This window comes from Oncorhynchus nerka, linkage group LG22 (assembly GCF_034236695.1).
Source record: "Oncorhynchus nerka isolate Pitt River linkage group LG22, Oner_Uvic_2.0, whole genome shotgun sequence".
NCBI lineage: Eukaryota > Metazoa > Chordata > Actinopteri > Salmoniformes > Salmonidae > Oncorhynchus > Oncorhynchus nerka.
In genome coordinates, this window is record NC_088417.1 from 51,254,099 (window position 1) to 51,276,933 (window position 22,835).

Consider the following 22,835-nt stretch of genomic DNA (forward strand, 5'->3'; position numbering starts at 1 on the left):
ATTGTTTTATTGATAATTCATCCAAATGTTCTTGCCAAAGAAATCCATTTCTATATCTGATTTCCTGTCGATGTGAAATCAAATGGGCATACCTCTACCATAACCTAGAGACAATGCAGACCACCTTAAAAGGGACATTCAGTATTTTTTAACTTAATGTTAGAAGGTTCCTCACCCTGAAACTAGTCTATGGGCCAGGATAAACTTTAAAAGCAGCTGAACTGACAGATTTTGTCTCGGTTTTCCTCATTTAAGAACACAAGATTTGTGTGTGTGTGTGTGTGTGTGTGTTTCACACGTGGGAAGCGTTTGTACATTAACTATGGCAAAACAGTACCACAGTCACTTACTCGTCTAAATAACTTCAAAACATTCTAACCTGCTGTGCTAGGGGGAGTGAAATGGTTAGAGTGAGGTGTGAAAGTCACTGTAAATTAGCTCATACTCTTTTAGTTCTATGTTCACTATTTATTTTGTATATAATATACAGTATTTAAATTGTTTAAATTCCTCTCTGTATTGTCTCTATATTACATTTCTATATGTCTTGCTAGCAGCACCATTTTACCAAGTCAGATTCTAGGTATGTGTACGTTTACTTGACGAATAAAGATGATTCTGAAGTACAGTACATAGCACTTTTGCTAGCCAGTGTGCGACCGTGGCAGTTAGGTCGCTGTTGGGGATTATCCAATTACACAATGTATGTGGGACAATATTTTCTAGTTCTGTCATTAAATGTCAAAAAGTGTACTTTCAAAGTATTTGTTTATTTTTAAATTATCCAGAAATTAATGTAAAATGTTATTAATCTAAACACAAATCATATTTCAGACCACACGGTAAGGTTTCAAATGACACCAAGACTGTCTTTAGCATCTACAGACTCATCGTTGTAGTGTCTTTAAAGAAGGCCTGGGTAAGGCCAAAATGTAAAAAAAAAAAAATTTCAATCAATTATTTCTCAATAATAATTTTGGGTAGACTTCAAAGGTATGCTAAACATCCTTACCCCAAAGGACATTTCAATGCATTTAATTTCAGGAATATCATAGATTTGGGCCAATCTCATATGGAGTTGCCCACAACAAACTTCCGGTAACTTTGGCCACCGCTGGCTAAAAGTCCATGACAGTGATGGGGGCATGTCATCTCTAATTTCATGTCTAATTTCATGTCAGGTGCTGGAGCTGCTGAAGGTGGCATGGACACGGCGCCTCATTTTTACGGTGGGAACGTCCAGCACCACGGGCGAGCCCGATACGGTGGTGTGGAACGAGATCCACCACAAGACAGAGATGATGTCCAACGTGTCGGGTCATGGCTACCCGGATCCCAACTACCTGGACAACGTGCTGTCCGAGCTGGCCTCCCAGGGGGTGAGCGATGACTGCCTCCTCAGACAGGAGGACCCCAGCCAGGGAGGAGCGTCAAACTCTAGACTGTGAAAACTGGTTATGGCTAGGGAGCATCCGACTGTGAAACTGACCGTGAATCACTTTCCTCGTAATGTCGCAACTTCAACATAGAGAACATAAGGGATAAACCAAGTATTCACATTCCCACCTGGATGTGTTTTTATTAAGTATTCAATGCAAAGCGTATGTCTGAGTGCATTGTGCCGAATACTACACATACTGATAATGTGGGGTTTGACTTGGACTTTATTAGCTGCAGTAGTGCTCCATTAGCTATTGGTTTAGTCACCTAGGCTGTGTCTCAAACGGCACCCTGTATACATCCCTATATTTGTAGTGCTATATATATTTATATATGTACACACACACAGTGGGGGGGGGAAGTATTTAGTCAGCCACCAATTCTGCAAGTTCTCCCACTTAAAAAGATCTCCCACTTATTTTCCACCATAATTTGCAAATAAATTCATTAAAAATCCTACAATGTGATTTTCGGGGTTTTTTTCTTCTCATTTTGTCTGTCATAGTTGAAGTGTAACTATGATGAAAATTACAGGCCCCTCATCTTTTTAAGTGGGAGAACTTGCACATTTGGTGGCTGACTAAATACCCTTTTGCCCCACTGTGTGTGTGTGGCATTACAAAAGTCATTTTTTCAAAGATAAGGGCGCTCCACTATATATGTGTATATTGCTCAAAAAAATAAAGGGAACACTAAAATAACACATCCTAGATCTGAATGAATGAAATATTCTTATTAAATACTTTTTTCTTTACATAGTTGAATGTGCTGACAACAAAATCACACAAAAATGATCAATGGAAATCAAATTTATCAACCCATGGAGGTCTGAATTTGGAGTCACACTCAAAATTTAAAGTAGAAAACCACACTACAGGCTGATCCAACTTTGATGTAATGTCCTTAAAACAAGTCAAAATGAGGCTCAGTAGTGTGTGTGGCCTCCACGTGCCTGTATGACCTCCCTACAACGCCTGGGCATGCACCTGATGAGGTGGCAGATGGTCTCCTGAGGGATCTCCTCCCAGACCTGGACTAAAGACTAAACCAACTCCTGGACAGTCTGTGGTGCAACGTGGCGTTGGTGGATGTCCCAGATGTGCTCAATTGGATTCAGGTTTCGGGAACGGGCGGGCCAGTCCATAGCATCAATGCCTTCCTCTTGCAGGAACTGCTGGCACTCCAGCCACATGAGGTCTAGCATTGTCTTGCATTAGGAGGAACCCAGGGCCAACCGCACCAGCGTCTGGGGTCTGAGGATCTCATCTCGGTACCTAATGGCAATCAGGCTACCTCTGGCGAACACATGGAGGGCTGTGCGGCCCCCCAAAGAAATGCCACCCCACACCATGACTGACCCACCGCCAAACCGGTCATGCTGGAGGATGTTGCAGGCAGCAGAACGTTCTCCACGGCGTCTCCAGACTGTCACGTCTGTGACATGTGCTCAGTGTGAACCTGCTTTCATCTGTGAAGAGCACAGGGCGCCATTGGCGAATTTGCCAATCTTGGTGTTCGCTGGCAAATGCCAAACGTCCTGCACGGTGTTGGGCTGTAAGCACAACCCCCACCTGTGGACTTCGGGCCCTCATACCACCCTCATGGAGTCTGTTTCTAACCGTTTGAGCAGACACATGCACATTTTGTGGCCTGCTGGAGGTCGTTTTGCAATTTTGCAGGGCTCTGGCAGTGCTCCTCCTGCTCCTCCTTGCACAAAGGCGGAGGTAGCGGTCCTGCTGCTGGGTTGTTGCCCTCCTATGGCCTCCTCCACGTCTCCTGAGGTACTGGCCTGTCTCCTGGTAGCGCCTCCATGCTCTGGACACTACGCTGACAGACACAGCAAACCTTCTTGCCACAGCTCGCATTGATGTGCCATCCTGGATGAACTTGTGTCGGTTGTAGACTCTGTCTCATGCTACCACTAGAGTGAAAGCACCGCCAGCATTCAAAAGTGACCAAAACATCAGCCAAGAAGCATAGGAACTGAGAAGAGGTCTGTGGTCACCACCTGCAGAACCACTCCTTTATTGGGGGTGTCTTGCTAATTGCCTATAATTTCCACCTGTTGTCTATTCCATTTGCACAACAGCATGTGAAATTTATTGTCAATCAGTGTTGCTTCCTAAGTGGACAGTTTGATTTCACAGAAGTGTGATTGACTTGGAGTTACATTGTGTTGTTTAAGTGTTCCCTTTATTTTTTTGAGCAGTGTATATATAGCGGCGCGCTCTTATCTTTGACCAAAGGACTTTTTTTATTTTTTGGAACAGCCTGATGTTTCGCTTCCCTTTTGACATGCTCCATGGAATGTGCCAGCTCTCACGGGGAATATAGAACATCAGTAGCACTTTTTTAGTTTTTACAGTGCATTTAATTAACACGTATGGTAATTACCAGGTTATCTGTGGTTGATAGTAAAAACATTTTTTAATGTAAATTATGCAATTACTTTTTTTATTTTTTATTTTGAGCAATGTACTTACTCACCAAATACACAGGCATATAACAAAAACAAAATGGTAGCAAAGTGAGTACTTGTTTGTGTTATAATAGAAGATTTTGGGCTGTAATGAAAGCACTGTAAAGGAACAGATTTGCCAGTAAATGCCAGTTACTTTAGAAGCATAACCCAGAAGAGAAACTTCTCACTTTGCTTTTTGTTTCAGTTGTATTTTTTATTTATTCTTAATGCATTATAATTGAAAGGTGGAATCCCTAGTTGCTACATCCATGTTTTACTTAAATTAATATTATGTACCCATCGATTCTTGAATAATATAACTTATAAATGCCTCATGCGCTTAGTTCAATTGTCATACCCCAACAGAACCCCAAATAGAACCTTGTTACTCCAATGTTTAAACAATGTACATTTAAACAAACTGTATAGCCTCAACATGGTTAAAACTATACATTTGAATATAATGAATGATCAGTCCTTGAATCTATGAATTTGAGAGTGGTTATGTTTCTCCAGGCCCATCCCTCAGCTTTTTACCAAAGCACAGACTGGGTGATTGCTTTGTTTCAATTAAGGATTTTATCTTTAAACATTTAAAATGGGGAAACAAACAGATTTGTAATGCAGTCACCTGTAATGCAATTAAAGCGGTGCCCATGTTCATAAAGCATCTTAAAGAAGTTGTGCTGATTTAGTATCAGGTTCTCCCTATGTAACCTTATTCATTATGATCAAAAACGCAAAACTGATCTTGGATCAGTACTAGGGTCCTACTCTGAGACCACTTTATGGGCCCTGATGCTTTGCTACACCCACTTACAGTGCATTCTAGGCAGTCATTGAAAATAAGAATTTGTTCTTAACTGACTTGCCTGGTTAAATAAAGGTCAAATTAAAAAATACAATTCGGAAAGTAACATTTTATGTTACAGCCTTATTAAATATTTTTTTCCCTCATCAATCTACACACAATACCCCATAATGACAAAGCATAAACAGGTTTTATACATTTTTGCAAATGCATAAAAAATAACTGAAATATTACATTTGATATAAGTAGTCACACCCTTTACTCAGTACTTTGTTTGAAGCACCTTTGGCAGCGATTATAGCCTCGAGTCTTCTTGGGTATGATGCTACAAGCTTGGCACACCTGTATTTTGGGAGTTTCTCCCATTCTTCTCTGTAGATCCTATCAAGATTTGTCAGTGACCATCGGGTTCTTGGTCACCGCCCTTCTCCCTCTTAAGAATGATGGAGGCCATTGTGTTCTTGGGGACCTTCAATGCTGCAGAAATGTCTTGGTACCCTTCCCCAGATCTGTGCCTCGACACAATCCTGTCTGAGCGCTCCAAACAATTCCTTTGACCTCATGGCTTGGTTTTTGTCTGACATGCGCTGTCAACTGTGGGACCTTATATAGACAGGTGTGTGGCTTTCCAAATCATGTCCAATCTATTTAATTTACCACAGGTGGATTCCAAGTTGTAGAAACATCTCAAGGATGATCAATGGAAACCGGATGCTCCTGAGCTCAATTTCAAGTCTCATAGCAAAGAGTCTGAATGTTTAAAAAAAATGTTAAGTATAAATGTGCAAAAATGTAAATCTGTTTTCATTTTGTTGTTATGGGGTATTGTGTGTAGATTGAAGAAAGTGTTATTTAATCTGCCATGGAAAATACCACCAAGGACACCTGTAGTCATTCTTAAATGAATCAAAGCTGGAGGTCACAGTCAAACTTGGATGCATAAAGTACCAGTCTGAAGTGAGCTCTCCCGAGGCAGTTACGTTAGTTCATATTCCGCTTACACAGACAAGTTATATTTGCATGATTTAGCTTATTCATAATTAATTCATCATTAATGCTTGGTTCATGCATGTGACCGACCAGTAGCTCACAAGGCTTCTTTCCAAGCAGAGACATGCCTTTCGGTTCTCAAAACAATGTTCTGGGCGTACTGCCAAATTGCAGATACTGATAGTGAGGATTCCCCCCAGGCACAGTCAGTCACTTGCATGAACCTAGTCAAATTGGTTAATAGAAAAGCACAAACCATAAAATGTTTCTTCACATAAAATGTTTATCACTTTTGTGACAATCGTTAAATTTGAAGGTAAGCATAGCTTCTATCAAAAGGTTCAAAAGAGAAATCAACTCAACCAGATTCTTCAGCATTTCAAACCCTTCGTTTTGCGTTACACAATCTTTTTTTGTTGTTGAATTTTTACCCCCTTTTTCTTCCCAATTTCATGGTATCCAATTTTTAGTAGCCACTATCATGTCTCATCGCTACAACTCCCGTACAGGCTCGGGAGAGACTAAGGTTGAAAGTAATGCGTCCTCCGATACACAACCAAGCCACACTGCTTCTTAACACAGCGCGCATCCAACCCGGAAGCCAGCCGCACCAATGTGTCGGAGGAAACACCGTGCACCTGGCAACTTTGGTTAGCGTGCACTGCGCCTGGCCCGCCACAGGAGTTGCTGGTGCGCGATGAGACAAGGATATCCCTACCGGCCAAACCATCCCTAACCCGGACGACGCTATGCCAATTGTGTGTCACCCCACGGACCTCCTGGTCGCGGCGATTACGACAGAGCCTGGGCATGAACCCAGAGTTTCTGGTGGCACTTAACCACTGTGCCACCCGGGAGGCCCCCTGTTATACAATGTTAAGTAGTATGGTAATACTATCATCATAATAAAGGTTATACTTCTATTAAAATACACACACATACACATCGTGTTAATTAGGCAAACTAAGTAATAAAAAAACATCCTGCAGCCCATTTGGCAATTTGTTACAGGGATTCCATCCAATTTGCGAATGTCCACTCTGGTTGTGGGGAATTATTCTTAGCGACAGTGGCAATGTATTTGGTGAGATCAGTCATATTAGAAGTGGGACAAAAGTACAACATTCATCGCCAATGATTGCACGAGTGCCCCCTTGACCTGTAGAGCCAAGTTACGTAATTATTTTATCATTGCCATATTTCTCTGTGTCTAGAGATCTCCTGAATTTGGTCTAGGGCACATGCAACTCCATACCCAGGTAAAAACACACCAAAGAACCTGGAGAGAAAAGGCAGTTGATAGCTTTGACTGGATGCTGTGTACAGGTTGCTGGCTCGGACTCCGGTCTCACGATAGAAGTGGTGAAGGACAGGGCCATAGTGAATGCCATTGTCGCCATTACTTCAGCTGGTTAGAGGGGTTGAGGCACACACTTCTCGGTCTAAGTATCTTCCATGCATCTAGATACCATCTGTGGTCACCTTCGCCGTAACATCGAGAGAGGACAGACCAGAACAACAGTTTAGTCTAGGGCATTTCTGATTCAGGAAATCCAGCTCTTTACTGTATGACACATTAGTACTACTACCAATATTCTTAACAACACGGTTGAAATTTTTGCAAATTGGCCTATACTCCCATATCATATTGACAATCTCACCCCAGACTTACAGGTTCAGGGCATTAGAGGGCTAATCATTAGGGACAAATCCCGACCATCCTGCAGACCCAATCTGGTGATATTTTTATTGAAGCAAGACAACAGTAAAATTGACTACAGACAGAATTACAATGCTTTATAACTCCATTTTAAAATAGTTGCATCCCATAAGGTAACAGTCAAATAGACTAGGGACCGGGTTCCCTCATTCAGGGGCAGCTTTCTTTTGCTCTCGTGCTCCGAATCACACACAGTACTGTTGATAAATTATAAACTACTTCCCAATTATCAGTGTTTACATATTACATTTAAATGTCACCCAATGTCTCTAGCCTTTCTAGTGTGGGTGATCAGGCCTCACCAGAAAGTCAGAACAGAGGTCAGACATTTTTCCACCCCATTAAGTGAGTTTTTCTTTCCCTGTACCTCAGACTCATTATTTAAAGACATTTCAAACATTCCAAACATTTAACATTTTGTGTACCAGGCTTACATTGGATTTTTCAGTACATTTCTTATCAAGAGAATTTACATGTGTGCAAATAAAATCAGACGATGAATACTTCAGAAAATTTAATTTGTGTGCCCTTTTAAGGTGCAATCTTTCTAACCTGTGGCAAACCCACTGAAACCAAAATAAAAAGACCCCACACAATAAATCAAACACAGTATTAGCACCACTAACAAATATTCATAGCAGGTGGGTGCTGGCGTGTGTGGTAAAACATGGGGTAAAAACAAACAAAATGGCCCGTCGTTACTTAATTTGGGAGTTCCCTTAACACCTCTTACAGCCCCCCCACTTTGTGCAATTTCCGCCTGAAGGCATACCCAAATCTAACAGCCTGTAGCTCAGGCACAGAACCAGGAATATGCATATTCTTGGTACCATTTGAAAGAAAACTCTGAACTTTGTGTACATGTGAATTGAATGTAGGAGAATATAACACAATATATCTAGTTTAGATAAATCAATGAAAAAAAACACGTTTTTTTATTTTTGTATCATGTTTAAAATGAACAAGATAAAACAAACATTCAGATAGGATGATGGGGACAATTTCAGTGAAAAATATAAGAGGGCAACAGTACTTGTGCAAAGTTTCAGAACGATAACTTCCAAAATGAGTGTGCTACATGACATTTATCATGAAGTCACCCAGGTGTCCCACACAAGTAGCCCAAATGTGGCCAAATTGGTGAAGGTATACATTTTGAAACAAATAACTATATACAAAATACCGAAATGGTTTTCTAACACCCCCCCCCAAAAAAAAAAAATATTGATAATAAAATATATACATACATTTACAAAATAACATGAGTAACTATTTACACACTTTCAATATTTGGATGACCCTCAGTCCTCTATCAAATCAAATCTATTTATATAGCCCCAGCCTAAAACCCCAAACAGCAAGCAATGCAGGTATAGAAGCACGGTGGAAAAACTCACTAGAAAGGCAAAAAAATATATGAAGAAACCTAGAGAGGAACTAGGCTATGAGGGGTGGCCAGTCCTCTTCTGGCTGTGCCGGGTGGAGATCACAGTGGTTGTAGAGGGTGCAACAGGACAGCACCTCAAGAGTAAAAATGAACAGTTTAGGGTTCCATAGCCGAAGGCAGAACAGTTGAAACTGGAACAGCGGCAAGGCCAGGTGGACTGGGGACCGCAAGGAGTCATCATGCCAGGTAGTCCTGACGCATGGTCCTAGGGCTCAGGTGGTCCTCCGAGAGAGAAATGATTGATATATAAACAGCTGAATCTGCGCGTTCACCAAACAATGCGTGCATAATATGCGTAGATCCTTCCAGTATGAAACTTCAATAGCGAATGACTCACTTTACGCTGGAGCTTACTACATGGGTTGGTCTTGCAACACATAAACATGGCGTATTGCCGTTTAGCTCAGCTCATTGGCTATCTACCCAGCTAGATTTCAAGACTATCAGTGGTCATTGGGTTAAAAGACAGTCAATCGACGAAACAGTGGGCAAATCATTGGTGCACAATGATGTCTTGACTTGTTGTCTTCAAATCGGTTTCTTTCAGTCAATATGTCCCGCGAAATGGCCCATCACGTTTGATTGTGTTACAAACAAACCAGTTGATTGCAGTGAAACCAAACATGACTGGAAAAGTCACGTTCTGTGTGGGTTATTTACGTCGACCACAGAGTCAGGACACCCGTTTAACGTACCATCCGAAAGACAGCACCATGTCCCCAATCACTGCCCTGAGGCATTGGGATATATATATTATTAACAGAGGAAAGTGTGCCTCCTACCTGCCCTCCAACACCACTTCCAGCAGCATCTGGTCTCCCATCGTCAATTGCTGTCAAAGGTGCTTCAACAAAGTACTGAGTACAGGGTCTGAATACTTATGTAAATGTGATTATTCGTTTTTTATTTTTAATACATTTGTAAAAATGTCTAAACTGTTTTCGTTTTGTCATTATGGGGTATTGTGTGTAGCTTGATGAGAGAAAAAACAATTGAATCAATTTTAGAATAAGGCTGTAACGTAACAAAATGTGGAAAAGGTCAAGGGGTCTGATACTTTCCGAATGCCATGTATATTAAAAAAATATATATATTCAAAATAATATATATATTTACAAAAAATATGAGATTGGAAATTATGCAGACAACTACATTGATAGAAGCCACAATCTATCTGCAATATTAAAGCTGAACTACCCCTTAAGAAAGTGTATATATAAAAATGAATTAAAAAATAATAATATACACTATATGTAAAAACCAGCTCCTCCCTCGACAAAGATCGATCCTCTCAAAAACTAAAGCAGATAGCTTGTACGGCCCACCTGCTACCGGAGGGTCTAATTTGCTTCTACACTCTCCATAATTTTCACTCCCGCAGCTTTGGGATACTTGTGCATAATGGCAGAGACTTACTTGAATGAGTAAATTGAGGGTCGAGGCTAAGGGGATGATTTGGGATTCAGCCGTAGTTCTGCCTGATGGGCCTTCTCATGCTTGTTTGTATAGCCTACTTTTATTTTGAGCATGCCTTTTTTGATTTGAGTTTTTGTATGTATTGTTGTGTTTACGATTAGCTGGTCTTTTCCACTGAGTCAGTGTAGCTAGCTTCTTCAGTCTGCAGATGACCGTAAGCTAACAGTTAGCTAGATGAACTAAACTAACGTTAATGTACTGTAGCTGGTTATTCTCTTGGATTTACACAGACCGTACGTGTGGATGGCATTGGAAGAAGGTCTATATGACAACCTACTATCTTGTTTCAGGATGTTTATTTCAGACAATTTATAACACTATAATTACTGTATACCTCCTTTACAGATCACACATAGTGTCCATACTGGGGCCATATAACAAACTGACGAACCAACGGAAAAACACTGAAAACATTGAAAATTGGAACATTCCGCTGTCAATCATGTAGGGATCAAAGTAGGCGGGACATACTGCTTCTGTGGTACAACAATAACATTATTTAGGTCACCATCAATTGAAATTCAATTAACTGCTTCAGGTGGATGACTCAAGATTCAGGATAGAGGTCACCCTAGACCCCAGGAAACCAAGCTGTCTTCCAATATCCTAGTCCAGGGATCATCAACTAGAATTAGCCGTGGGGCGATTTTTTTTCTTCTTGAGAGGATGGTCGGGGGGGAACATAAACACAAATAATTTGTAGACTGCAAATTGACTGCAAGAAGCCCGAAAATATACAATGTTGGTCTCACACATAATTTCAAAACATTTGTATACGATCACGTGTCTCTATTATGTGTGGAAATACTTCGGTAAAGATTTCTGAAATTAAAATCACTTAGAGCTGATTTCCTGGTGTTTTTACAGTCTTCTATTTCATTTATTTTTCTCTGAAAACTTAGGGGGCCAAATAAAACCTCCCGCGGGCCAAATTCAGCCAGCTACAGTCCTAGGTGCTAGTTTGTACCCGTTTCCTCCAGCATCTTCACATGGTCCTTTGCTGTTGTTCTGGAATTGATTTGCACTTTTTGGCACCAAAGTACGTTCATCTCTAGGAGACAGAATGTGTCTCCTTCCTGAGTGGTATGATGGTGTTTATACTTGCATACTATTGTTTGTACAGATGAATGTGGTACCTGCAGCAGCCACTCAATGTTAGTGGTGGCTGTTTAACAGTCTGATGGCCTTGAAATGATAGAAGCTGTTTTTCAGTCTCTCGGTCCCAGCTTTGATGCACCTGTACTGACCTCGCCTTCTGGATGATAGCGGGGTGAACAGGCAGTGGCTCGGGTGGTTGTTGTCCTTGATGATCTTTATGGCCTTCCTGTGACATCGGGTGGTGTAGGTGTCCTGGAGGGCAGGTAGTTTGCCCCCGGTGATGCGTTGTGCAGACCTCACTACCCTCTGGAGAGCCTTACGGTTGTGGGCGGAGCAGTTGCCGTACCAGGCGGTGATACAGCCCGCCAGGATGCTCTCGATTGTGCATCTGTAGAAGTTTGTGAGTGCTTTTGGTGACAAGCCAAATTTCTTCAGCCTCCTGAGGTTGAAGAGGCGCTGCTGCGCCTTCTTCACGATGCTGTCTGTGTGGGTGGACCAATTCAGTTTGTCTGTGATGTGTACGCCGAGGAACTTAAAACTTACTACCCTCTCCACTACTGTTCCATCGATGTGGATAGGGGGGTGTCCCCTCTGCTGTTTCCTGAAGTCTTTGCTGATTTCGTTTGATTTTCCCATGATGTCAAGCAAAGAGGCACTGAGTTTGAAGGTAAGCCTTGAAATACATCCACAGGTACACCTCCAATTGACTCAAATTATGTCAATTAGCCTATCACAAGCTTCTAAAGCCACGGCATAATTTTCTGGAATTTTCCAAGCTGTTAAAAGGCACAGTGAATTATAAGTGAAATAATCTGTAAACAATTGTTGAAAAATTACTTGAGTTATGCACAAAGTAGATATCCTAACCGACTTGCTAAAACTGCATTTTGTTAACAATACATTTGTGGAGTGGTTGAAAAACAAGTTTTAATGACTCCAACCGAAGTGTATGTAAATTCCGACTTCAACTGTATGTTAACATTTCCAAAGCAAGTGAAATAAACAAACAAAAAATAGCAATTATCTCTCTCTCGCTGTCTTGACATTTCTCACAGTTCAGTCACAGATGGTATGTAGGCTGGTTGATAGCACCTGCAGTCCTGTTTGAGGGACAACTGGACAGAACTTATCAGAATTTTTGGACTTCAGCTGAGACTCGTCTTGTTACCCTTCCTTCTATTTACTTGTTACATGTGTATTTAAATAATGAGTCCCTCTCACATAATGTTAATTACACCTACTGGCCAAATGCATCACCATGCACTTCAGCTTGCATTTCCTGTTTTCAGGCCTGGTTTAAAATGTTCAGGTAAAGCTCTTTGGATTAAGTGTCAAAATTGTGACACAGGCTTTATTGTTATGGTTATGTATGTACAATAAGGTATCCAATATTCTTAAATGTGACATGGGTTGAAGTTACTATCATTAATTCTGCATCAAGTCTCAAGTATGTAAGAATAGTAGTTTATAGAATAACCTGTGTTCTACTATTTTTGATCCACTTGATGGCAGTAATTTGCCACCACCTTCAAAGAGGTCTAATGTGTTTTTTTATTCACCCTTCAAATACTGAGCAAATGTTCAAATGAATGAAATTCCCTGAATTTGCATTGTGAATGTTGCTTTGATGGATACTAGATTGGATTTATATAATTGATTTAAGTGTCATACATCTACCAGTGCCCAGCCCACACGGGCTTACAAGACACTACACAACAAAATAACATTATACATATTATAGACATACAATAATCATGGCCAGTGTTGATTTTAGCATGTATATCTTGGTGGGGCAAACTAAACAAATGTTTTGGGGGATGCATGCCAGCAAAGCCACTACACTAAACAACACTAAACAATACATTAATTTAACTATAACCGTGATGATCTGTTCGGGCCTTCAGCGGAGTCTTGTCTGGCAGCAAAACAGTTCATTCAGCCTCATTACTGCCTTAAAAAAAACATTGCTGACTTGCTTAGACAAATGTGGATTCTACTGACAATTGAGATGTACAAACTATGGCGTAAGGGAACGATGAGGGGATGAGCCAATCCGTAATTTAGTTTAAGACATTAATGAGTGAGCTAAGACGAACATAGTTCATTTAACTATTTGTTCAGCACCTTTGAAATGTACAGTGACAGAATTCAGAACATGGGCCTTCCTTACACTATTCTACCTGTACTCCAAGTCAGAACCGTAGGATAAATTAAGGGTGCACATAAGCATACATGAGCATAAATAAATAAGCATAAATGAAAGCTCTTACAATATTCGATCATGACATTCCTCCAAAACATGATATAGGCTACATGTGCCCCACCAAGTCAGAACAGTAGGCTAAGTTATGAGGGGGAAAGAGACAAATGATTAGGGTGAGGCACATGGGCTACTAACAGCTTACTACACAACATACGATTAGTATTACTTTCTTAGCTACAGTATACATATCTCCCGGGCATATTACATCATTTATGCAGGAACATGCAGGACATTTTTGGACTCACCTTGTTGCGCTATGCTAATATGAAAAAGAAAGTGACACTGCGGTCATTTTTGTGGGCAAATGTTGTCAACAAAGTCTGGCATTCTCTGGATTTATGTGCTTTCAAGACAACTGGGAACCTCGGAAAAAAACAAGGTTGGATCATGACGTCAGTGATCTTCAGGTCGGAGCTCTAGAAAGTGGCCCAAGTTCCCGACTTGGAATTCTGAGTTGGATGACCGTTCAAAACGTATTTTCCCAGTCAGAGTTTTTCTGAGTTCCCAGTTGTCTTGAACTCACTGAAGTCTGAGAATTCACAGTTCCAAGTTTACAGTTGTTTTGCTAGTGATTTCTTTGCAACGCTTGCAATTTTGCCACTGATTCCTTCTATACCCCTCATTGTTGAATTTGCTATTTCCAACTTGTTGTGTTTATGTCCAAATGGACGATAAGCACCGATACATTTGATCTATAATTTCTCTTCGATTGAAAAGGATTTGCCAGTAGATTCTCGACATGATTCATGATGATGCCTTCTTGTCTAGCTTGCTAGCTAAGATTTTAAAGTATGATGTTGACATGATCAGTCCAATGAAAGCTATGGTAGATATAACGTCATCTGACGTCATTTTATCTGTGGCCAATGACCTTGAGCCTTCTTGGATGGGCACTTCTAATGTAAATCTATGGCAGCACCCAAGGGACTTGAATTTTCCAGCTCTCCCTGTAGATTTTGCGGTGACGTAGTGTCCCCATGAGTGACAGAACACTGAGCCAATCACAGTGCAACTAGAGACCATTACCAACCCCTACGCTCTGTATCTTACGCTGGCTGCCCCACCACCACAGAAAGCACTGGGCTAGGCTAACACACCTGCATGTTGGAGCTGCCTTACTCAAGAAAAGAAAAGAGACCATGTTTTTTATGTAGCTTTATTAACTCGTTATTTTATTTTTTATTGTTTGCTAACTGATATGTGACACGTATTCATGCCAACATAACATGCAAAACAGGCAACAACAAAACATTTGTTTATTTTTTGTAAAATTATTTGTTTTTGCTAAACATGACAGGTTCCCACTAATCACAGCAAGTACAACTACCATCTAGCCACACTACACAACAAGTACATTTCTCCTTCTCCAGGCATTGTGAACAAACTCAAACATGCCCTGTCTGAAACAGATTTCAAGCCTCTGCTCATCGAAGAACCAGAATACTTCAGGGTTATCAACAAAACTTTTACAAAAAAGAACATCTCAGTCTCAGATCGTCATACAGAGGACAATAAAATACTAAATGGATTTTGTTTTTTGATTCCCCCAAGATCACACCGTAAGCAAATGATCTCTTCAGGCACTCTGATATATCTACCCATCTCTATAGCCAGAGGGAGGATGCCAGATCTGACTTGTGCACAAACTGACCTTTGGCTTTTTGTTAGGTTCAGGTCGGACCGGTCGAGGCTCCTCGGAGGAGGAAGGGGAGGATCATCCTCAGTGAATTTCATAATAGAAATGGTAAAACATTTAAAAAGTTAATATTTTTAGATAAAACTATACTAAATATATTCACATCCCCAAATAATTGATGAAAACAAACTATTTTGCAATGAAGGTCTACAGTAGCCTCAACGGCACTCTGTAGAGTAGCACCATGGTGTAGCCGGAGGACATCTAGCTTCCGTCCTCCTCTGGGTACATTGGCTTCAATTAAAACCTAGGAGGCTCATGGTTCTCACCTCCTTCCATAGACTTACACAGTAATTATGACAACTTCTGGAGGATGTCCTCCAATCTATCAGAGCTCTTGCAGCATAACCTGATATGTTGTCCACCCAATCAAAGGATCAGATAATGAATCTATTACTGAATGCGTAAGCTACAGCTAGCTAGCACTGCAGTGCAATGTATACAATGGTGGTGGGTTAGTTGACTCAAAGAGAAAGACAACAGTTTTGAACAAATTAATTTCTTCCAAAATGAAGGAGAAGCAAGACAGAGATGGATGGAGTGTCATTTTTAGTTTGATTCACTTGGCTAACACATGCAGCTAGCTAGTTTAGCCTACTCAAAAACCCTGCTCAAACAGAGATGCTGTGTTAGCTAGCTGGCTATGACTATCCAACACAACACAGGAATTCTTATCATGTCAAGGTAAGCTTTTGTTTTTACTAGTTTATTGCCACCGGGGCCCGCCGGTGTAAGTGCTAAATTAATAACGCATTAGCTATGTTGACTATGACTTTACTTTCGCTAATATGGTGACAATGATGTAGGCTGTGTGTAGCGGTTATGATATGTTTTGGCTTGGAAAGGTTTTTTCGCCTGTTCACATTCAGCTGATGTGTTGTGCATTGAAGTGCATGGAAGGGCTCCCGAGTGGCGCAGCGGTCTAAGGCACTGCATCTTTTCCGTTGTAAACACAACTATTGCTGCGCCAATTGGCCTACTTCTCTGGCCTACTTCTCTGGCCTACAATTGGCCTACTTCTCTTCTCAATTGGCCTACTTCTCAATTGTTTACAGACAGATTATTTCACTTATAATTCACTGTATCACAATTCTAGTGGGTCAGAAGTTTACATACACTAAGTTGACTGTGCCTTTAAACAGCTTGGAAAATTCCAGAAAATTATGTCATGGCTTTAGAAGCTTCTGATAGGCTAATTGACATCATTTGAGTCAATTGGAGGTGTACCTGTGGATGTATTTAAAGGCCTACCTTCAAACTCAGTGTTTCTTTGCTTGACATCATGGGAAAATCAAACTAAATCAGTCAAGACGTCAGAAACCAAATTGTAGACCTCCACAAGTCTGATTCATCCTTGGGAGCAATTTCCAAACGCCTAAAGGTATCATGTCCATCTGTACAAACAATAGTACGCAAGTATAAACACCACGGGACCACACAGCCGTCATAACGCTCAGGAAGGAGACGCGTTCTGTCTCCTAGAGATGAATGTACTTTGGTGCTAAAAGTGCAAATCAATCCCAGAACAACAGCAAAGGACCTTGTGAAGATGCTGGAGGAAACCGGTACAAAAGTATCTATATTCACAGTAAAACGAGTCCTATATCAACATAACCTGAAAGGCCGAATCAGCAAGGCAGAAGCCACTGCTCCAAAACCACCATAAAAAAAGCCAAACTACGGTTTGCAATTGCACATGGGGACAAAGATCGTACTTTTTGGAGAAATGTCCTCTGGTCTGATGAAACAAAAATAGTTACTGTTTGGCCATAATGACCATCGTTATGTTTGGAGGAAAAGGGGCAAGCCGAAGAACACCACCCCAACCGTGAAGCACGGGGGTGGCAGCATCATGATGTGGGGGTGCTTTGCTGCAGGAGGTACAGAAAATAGATGGCATCATGATGGAGGAAAATTCTGTGGATATATTGAAGCAACATCTCAAGACATCAGTTAGGAAGTTAAAGCTTGGTTGCAAATGGGTCTTCCAAATGGACAATGACCCCAAGCATACTTCCAAAGTTGTGGCAAAATGGCTTAAGGACAACAGAGTCCAGGTATTGGAGTGGCCATCACAAAGCCCCGACCTCAATCCTACAGAGAATTTGTAGACGGAACTGAAAAAGTGTGTGTGAGCAAGGAAATCTACAAACCTGACTCAGTTACACCAGCTCTGTCAGGAGGAATGGGACAAAATGCACCTAACCTATTGTGGGAAGCTTGTGGAAGGCTACCTGAAACGTTTGACCCAAGTGAAACAATTTCAAGGCAATGCTACCAAATACTAATTGAGTGTATGTACACTTCTGACCCACTGGGAATGTGAAAGAGATAAAGGCTGAAATAAATCATTCTCTTTACTATTATTCTGACATTTCACATTTTTTAAATAAAGTGGTGATCCTAACTGACCTAAGACAGGGCATTTTTACTAGGATTAAATGTCAGGATTTGTGAAATGTATTTAAATGTATTTGGCTAAGGCGTATGTAAACTTCCAAAGTCAACTGTATGCTGCAAATAAGTTTCACAAGAAATGTATAACAATTCTCTAGCCCCCAGATAGTTATGAGTCGAACACATTTGTTTTTTTGTGATTCTGTGTTCTGACACATTTTATCAGTCTGTTCCTAGATATGTCTGGTTGTGATTCAGTCACATGCAAAGTTAAAGTATTATACAAAGTGTGGAATGTTGATTCCCCCAATTACTGTCTGTCACTTGCTCCAATAAATATCTTAAACATATACAGATAAAGGTGTGGTCTGTACTTTGAATGTTCCATTTTGATATCACAAATATTCCCATTTGTTCTCTCTGCTGTAAAATAAATAAATGTGTTTTAGAATTACTTCCACAGACATACAGTGGGGCAAAAAAGTATTTAGTCAGCCACCAATTGTGCAAGTTTTCCCATTTAAAAAAATGAGAGAGTCCTGTAATTTACATCATAGGCACACTTCAACTATGACAGACAAAATGAGGGGAAAAAAATCCAGAAAATCATATTGTAGGATTTTTTATTAATTTATTTGCAAATTATGGTGGAAAATAAGTATTTGCACAATTGGTGGCTGACTAAACTTTTTTGCCCCACTGTATGTTAAATACTCATGCACTTTCTCATTGAAAGAGAGGGGAGGGTTCAGAAAATAAAGAGGCAAAGGCCTGAGGCTACAGTCCATTAACAAATGACCAGCCATGTCACCACACTCACCTGCAGTACATTCCTCTCCCCATCCCCACCTACTTACACACATGCAATTCAAGGAAGATCTTAGTCTGTATTCACAAAGTGTCTCAGGGTAGCATTGCTGATCTAGGATCATTGATCAGGTCCCTCTATGTAGTCAGCAGATGCAGCTGCTTTTTCAGCACGGAGTGCCGGGCCCAATTATAGGAAAAGTCACATGTAATAAGTAAATGTGGAGATGACACAATTTTCTTAATTTTGAATTGTCTTTTGATGACATTTTATTATAGGAGATATCATTCTGATTGACTCTTCGCCACAGTGCACAAAATGTTTCCAAAAATGTATTTTTCATTCCCTCGCCTATGTACATCTAAAACTCATCAGCATTGGCAACCAAAGAAATGTGTGCTTTCATGGATAGAAACAAAGATTTTTGGAATTCTTATTAAAAAAAAGATTTAAAAAAGGCCTATTTAATTAAAGTGACCTAAAAAAAATTACTTCATATTCATCATCTCCAGCACCACCCCAACATCAATATGTGAAAATGGTGTGTTTCTATGTTTTGTATTAAAAAAGATAAAGATAATTGTTTCCATTGACATCATCAACTAATTAGTAGGCAATTAGTTGGCAGTGCCTACTTGTAATTGGTTAAATTCCCACGAGGCACACCGATGATGTCATTGGAAACACTTATCTTCCTCTGTCTTTTAGAAACAGGCCATTTTCACTTATGTTGATGTTGGGGTGGTGCTGCAGATGATAAATATAAAATATTTTGAAATGTCCCTTTAAGTTCAATTGCATGTAGTAACTTTTAAAGTCCTCTGGATGGCAATAGAGATCAGTAATTAACCCTGGAGTCCATATGAGACCTTCATGTGGAACCTTGAAATGACAGGTGACAAGTGTATTCAAACAAAAACGTAGCATTAAAAATAGAGGCAGTCAGACTTGTATCAGAATTTTTACTTTAAAAAAAAAACTTTTTTACAGCCAAGGCCCATACCCACAAAGCATCTCAGAGTAGGATTGATATCTATACCTTTTTAGTTCATAATTAATACAATTATATGGATTGATCCAACATAATCATTCCTACTCGAAAGCAGTTTATGCCCAGTTCCATACAGTTTAAGTCTTTATTTTAAGTATGGGACCCACAAGGGTATGAAAGGTTTGGACATGGCACAACAGATCTGGGTTTGGGGCCCTCAGCCTTGGCTTTGACTAACATAATGGTATAGAACACACTGATCTCCCCCTCTCTCCCTCTTTTATTTGTCTTTCTCACTTGCTCTCTTTTCTGAAGGATCAATATATTGGAAGTAGAATGCACGGAAGGTCCTGGCCAACCCCAACGACCTTCCGGGGCGGCAGGGTAGTAACCGAAAAGTTGCAAGTTCATATCCCCAACCTGACAAGGTACAAATCTGTCGTTCTGCCCCTGAACCCACTGTTCCTAGGCCGTCATTGAAAATAAGAATTTGTTCTTGCCTAGTTAAATAAAAAAAGACCCCCAGGCCCTTCAAAGAGGAAGAAAGAGACCACGGCAAAATCGTTTTACCAGAAACAATTACATTTTCATGTTAAATGTACAGTATATTGGCAAAGCAATGAAAGTTATGTGGATGTGACTACCCTATTAAAAGGCTAAATCAAAGTTTGTCTCAACTGTTGTAGTAACTTGTGAATTTGGAATGTAATTAATAATTGTAACAATTGTATTATTGGAAGCTTGTGCAAGAGTGAGTTTCCATCATATTTCTTCTACTAGTCATTCTTTCAAATAAGTTAAATGTGAACAAGTGCACATTTTGGGACGAAGGAGAGAGAACTGTGACATAGCCTATAGATTGCAGACTAGCGTCCTGGCCAAGGGGTGTACTTGTACATCAAGCTGCCTCACACTACACAGACAGGAGGTTGAGGGCCCTTAACTTTATTGTCTGATATACCTTTCCATTTTATACAAATCACATCCTTGTTACATATTTGATTGGCACATTATAGTTGCCAAATCTATCCTTAAACCCAGTGTTTACCCTGGTCCTTGAGTACCCCCAACAGTACACGTTTTTTTGCTATAGTACCGGACAAACGCTGTGGGGGATTTTTTAAAATTAGCATTACTTTAAATGATAGGTATGTACAATCCTGTTACTCTGGTTGTGTAAGTTGCTGTTTTCACCTAAACTCTGTACCTAATCCACCACGGCTGTGCACATCTCGTGTTCTTACCCCCACCCTCTGTACTCTGAAACTTACATGTTCGGAACGAGGTATCTTTGTTCCGAACAAAGTTTCTCCTTATCCTCTAGTCTAAGAACAAACAGTTTTTAGGATACGCAGGAGAACACAGAGGACAGAGGATATTTGACCACCTTATCCAGTAGATATCGGTTGGCTCGACACATTGAGACAGTTGTGGTGGATTAAGGAAATGAAACAAGGTTGGGCTATATAAGGCAAGCCCCAACTCAGAATCATTGAGCTCTCACTCTATTCACTCGTGTGTGTGTGGTGTGACCTGCTCCCCTATTAATATGTTTTGAATAAAGAATATAACCTGATTGTTAATGGTTCATCTCTCTTCTCATTATTGATTAGAATTTCCACAACAGTATTTGGCGACGAGGATGGGATGTGCAACTTCACTTGCTGACCACTCCCGAAGACCTGGGTAAACTGTGCACAGGGGATTCCAAATTGGAATTTCATGGAAGCCACACTCCTGAAGGAGCAGCCTGAAACCCGCCTAAGGATCTGAAGGGAAGCAGGGTGGGTGGATACCACATTGTTAAGGGAATTTTTATCAATGATGACTAATTATGTATACAATCAGGCCTGACGAATCAGAATACTATTATGTTACTGCATATGTACTAAACAGAATACTATTATGTTACTGTATATGTATGAATTTTCTTTTTATTCTTAGTTCTGAATATAATGTGTGCAAATAATCAAGAATGAGAACAATGACGGTCTGTTCCTTGGTAGAAATGAATTAACTATATCTCCAGACTGACTAGAATGCTTATCTACACTGGCTGACCTTGGCTCTAGGCTAGGAGGGAAGGCTTGAGAACTATAGAGCCTTTCTACCAGTGTCAAGAAGAGACGGAACATTTAGAAAATGCTGACGTCATTTTCAGTTTTTAACCTGTGGTAAAATGTGTAAGGAGCAGTACTCTCGTGAATAAAGGCTGCTATTTGACTTTAAGACTGGGCTCTGTCCATTTCCTTAAAATAAGGGTCTTACAAATTCTTATGAATTAACAGAGTGTTTAATTTTAATTGGGTATTAGAACAGAGGAATTAAATTCCTGCAACACACATCCTGAACATAGAAACATTGAGAGAGGTGAGCTTGAATATTTTCAATAGGTTGAAGCTCCTGTTGAGGGTACGCCCAGAGTACAACTCTCTGAGAAAGAGAGGCAAGAGCTGGGGTGACTAGGAGGACTGGGCTAGGTTGATTGGGTGTTTGTAAGTGAGTTAATCCTTAGACATGCATATATTAACTGCGCAGTTGAGAGTTAAACCAAAAGTCCAGGGCCGTGTCTGGTTTGATCACTGGTGAGGTTGTGTAAGAACAAAAGTCCAGGGTGCAAGTAAACTTCTCGCGAGAGTTTCTTTGCCTGGTGATTTCAATTTATAACTTTGTTTCATAGTGTTCTTAGAGGGCAAACCAAGTCTGCCATTTTAAAGTGGAAATTACAAACTTTAGAATCCTTTTAAACCTGAAATGCACTACAAGTGTGCAGGAAAGTTCCTGTAACATCAGGGGGATTAAATAAAGATACTATACCAGAGAAGTAGGCCAATTGTCAAAGCAATAGTCATGTTTACAACTGAAAAGTATAGCCTAACTCTGTCTTTCATTGAGCAGTAAAGGTTGTTGATGAAGTATACCCATACCAATAAAAATGCTTATTTTAATTGGCTGATGTAACTACATGAAGTTCATGATGATCATCCAGAACTCACAGATAGACAGACACACACACACACACTGACTTTAACTTAATTGGATATTGTTGTATGTGTAATCAATAGCTAAGTTATGCAAAGTGGCAGACAGGTAACCATTTATAGTAACTACATTAATTCATTTACTCTGACAATAAACACCATCAGCCATCAGAATATCTAGCTAAATTAGCTACAGAAATTAATGGAGAAATCTAATGGGCAGCTTCATCTTGTAGCAGGTTGAGGGACTAATTTA

General features: G+C 40.3%; 1 protein-coding gene across 5 annotated transcripts in view; it reads left to right on the forward strand.

The window, feature by feature from the left end:
- Window positions 1–21,827, forward strand: part of LOC115105313 (probable E3 ubiquitin-protein ligase DTX2) — a 48,199-nt gene extending 26,372 nt beyond the window's left edge. For 4 of the 5 annotated variants that reach the window (XM_029627228.2, XM_065007231.1, XM_029627229.2 and 1 more), the window contains one exon: window positions 1,182–4,571. In XM_029627228.2, coding sequence (XP_029483088.1) covers window positions 1,182–1,448 — 267 coding nt within the window. In that variant the 3' untranslated portion in view covers window positions 1,449–4,571. Of the gene's footprint in view, window positions 1–1,181; window positions 4,572–21,211 lie in introns of those variants that run through there. The other variant, XM_065007230.1, reaches the window with a different exon arrangement.
- The last annotated feature ends 1,008 nt before the right edge of the window (window positions 21,828–22,835 follow it).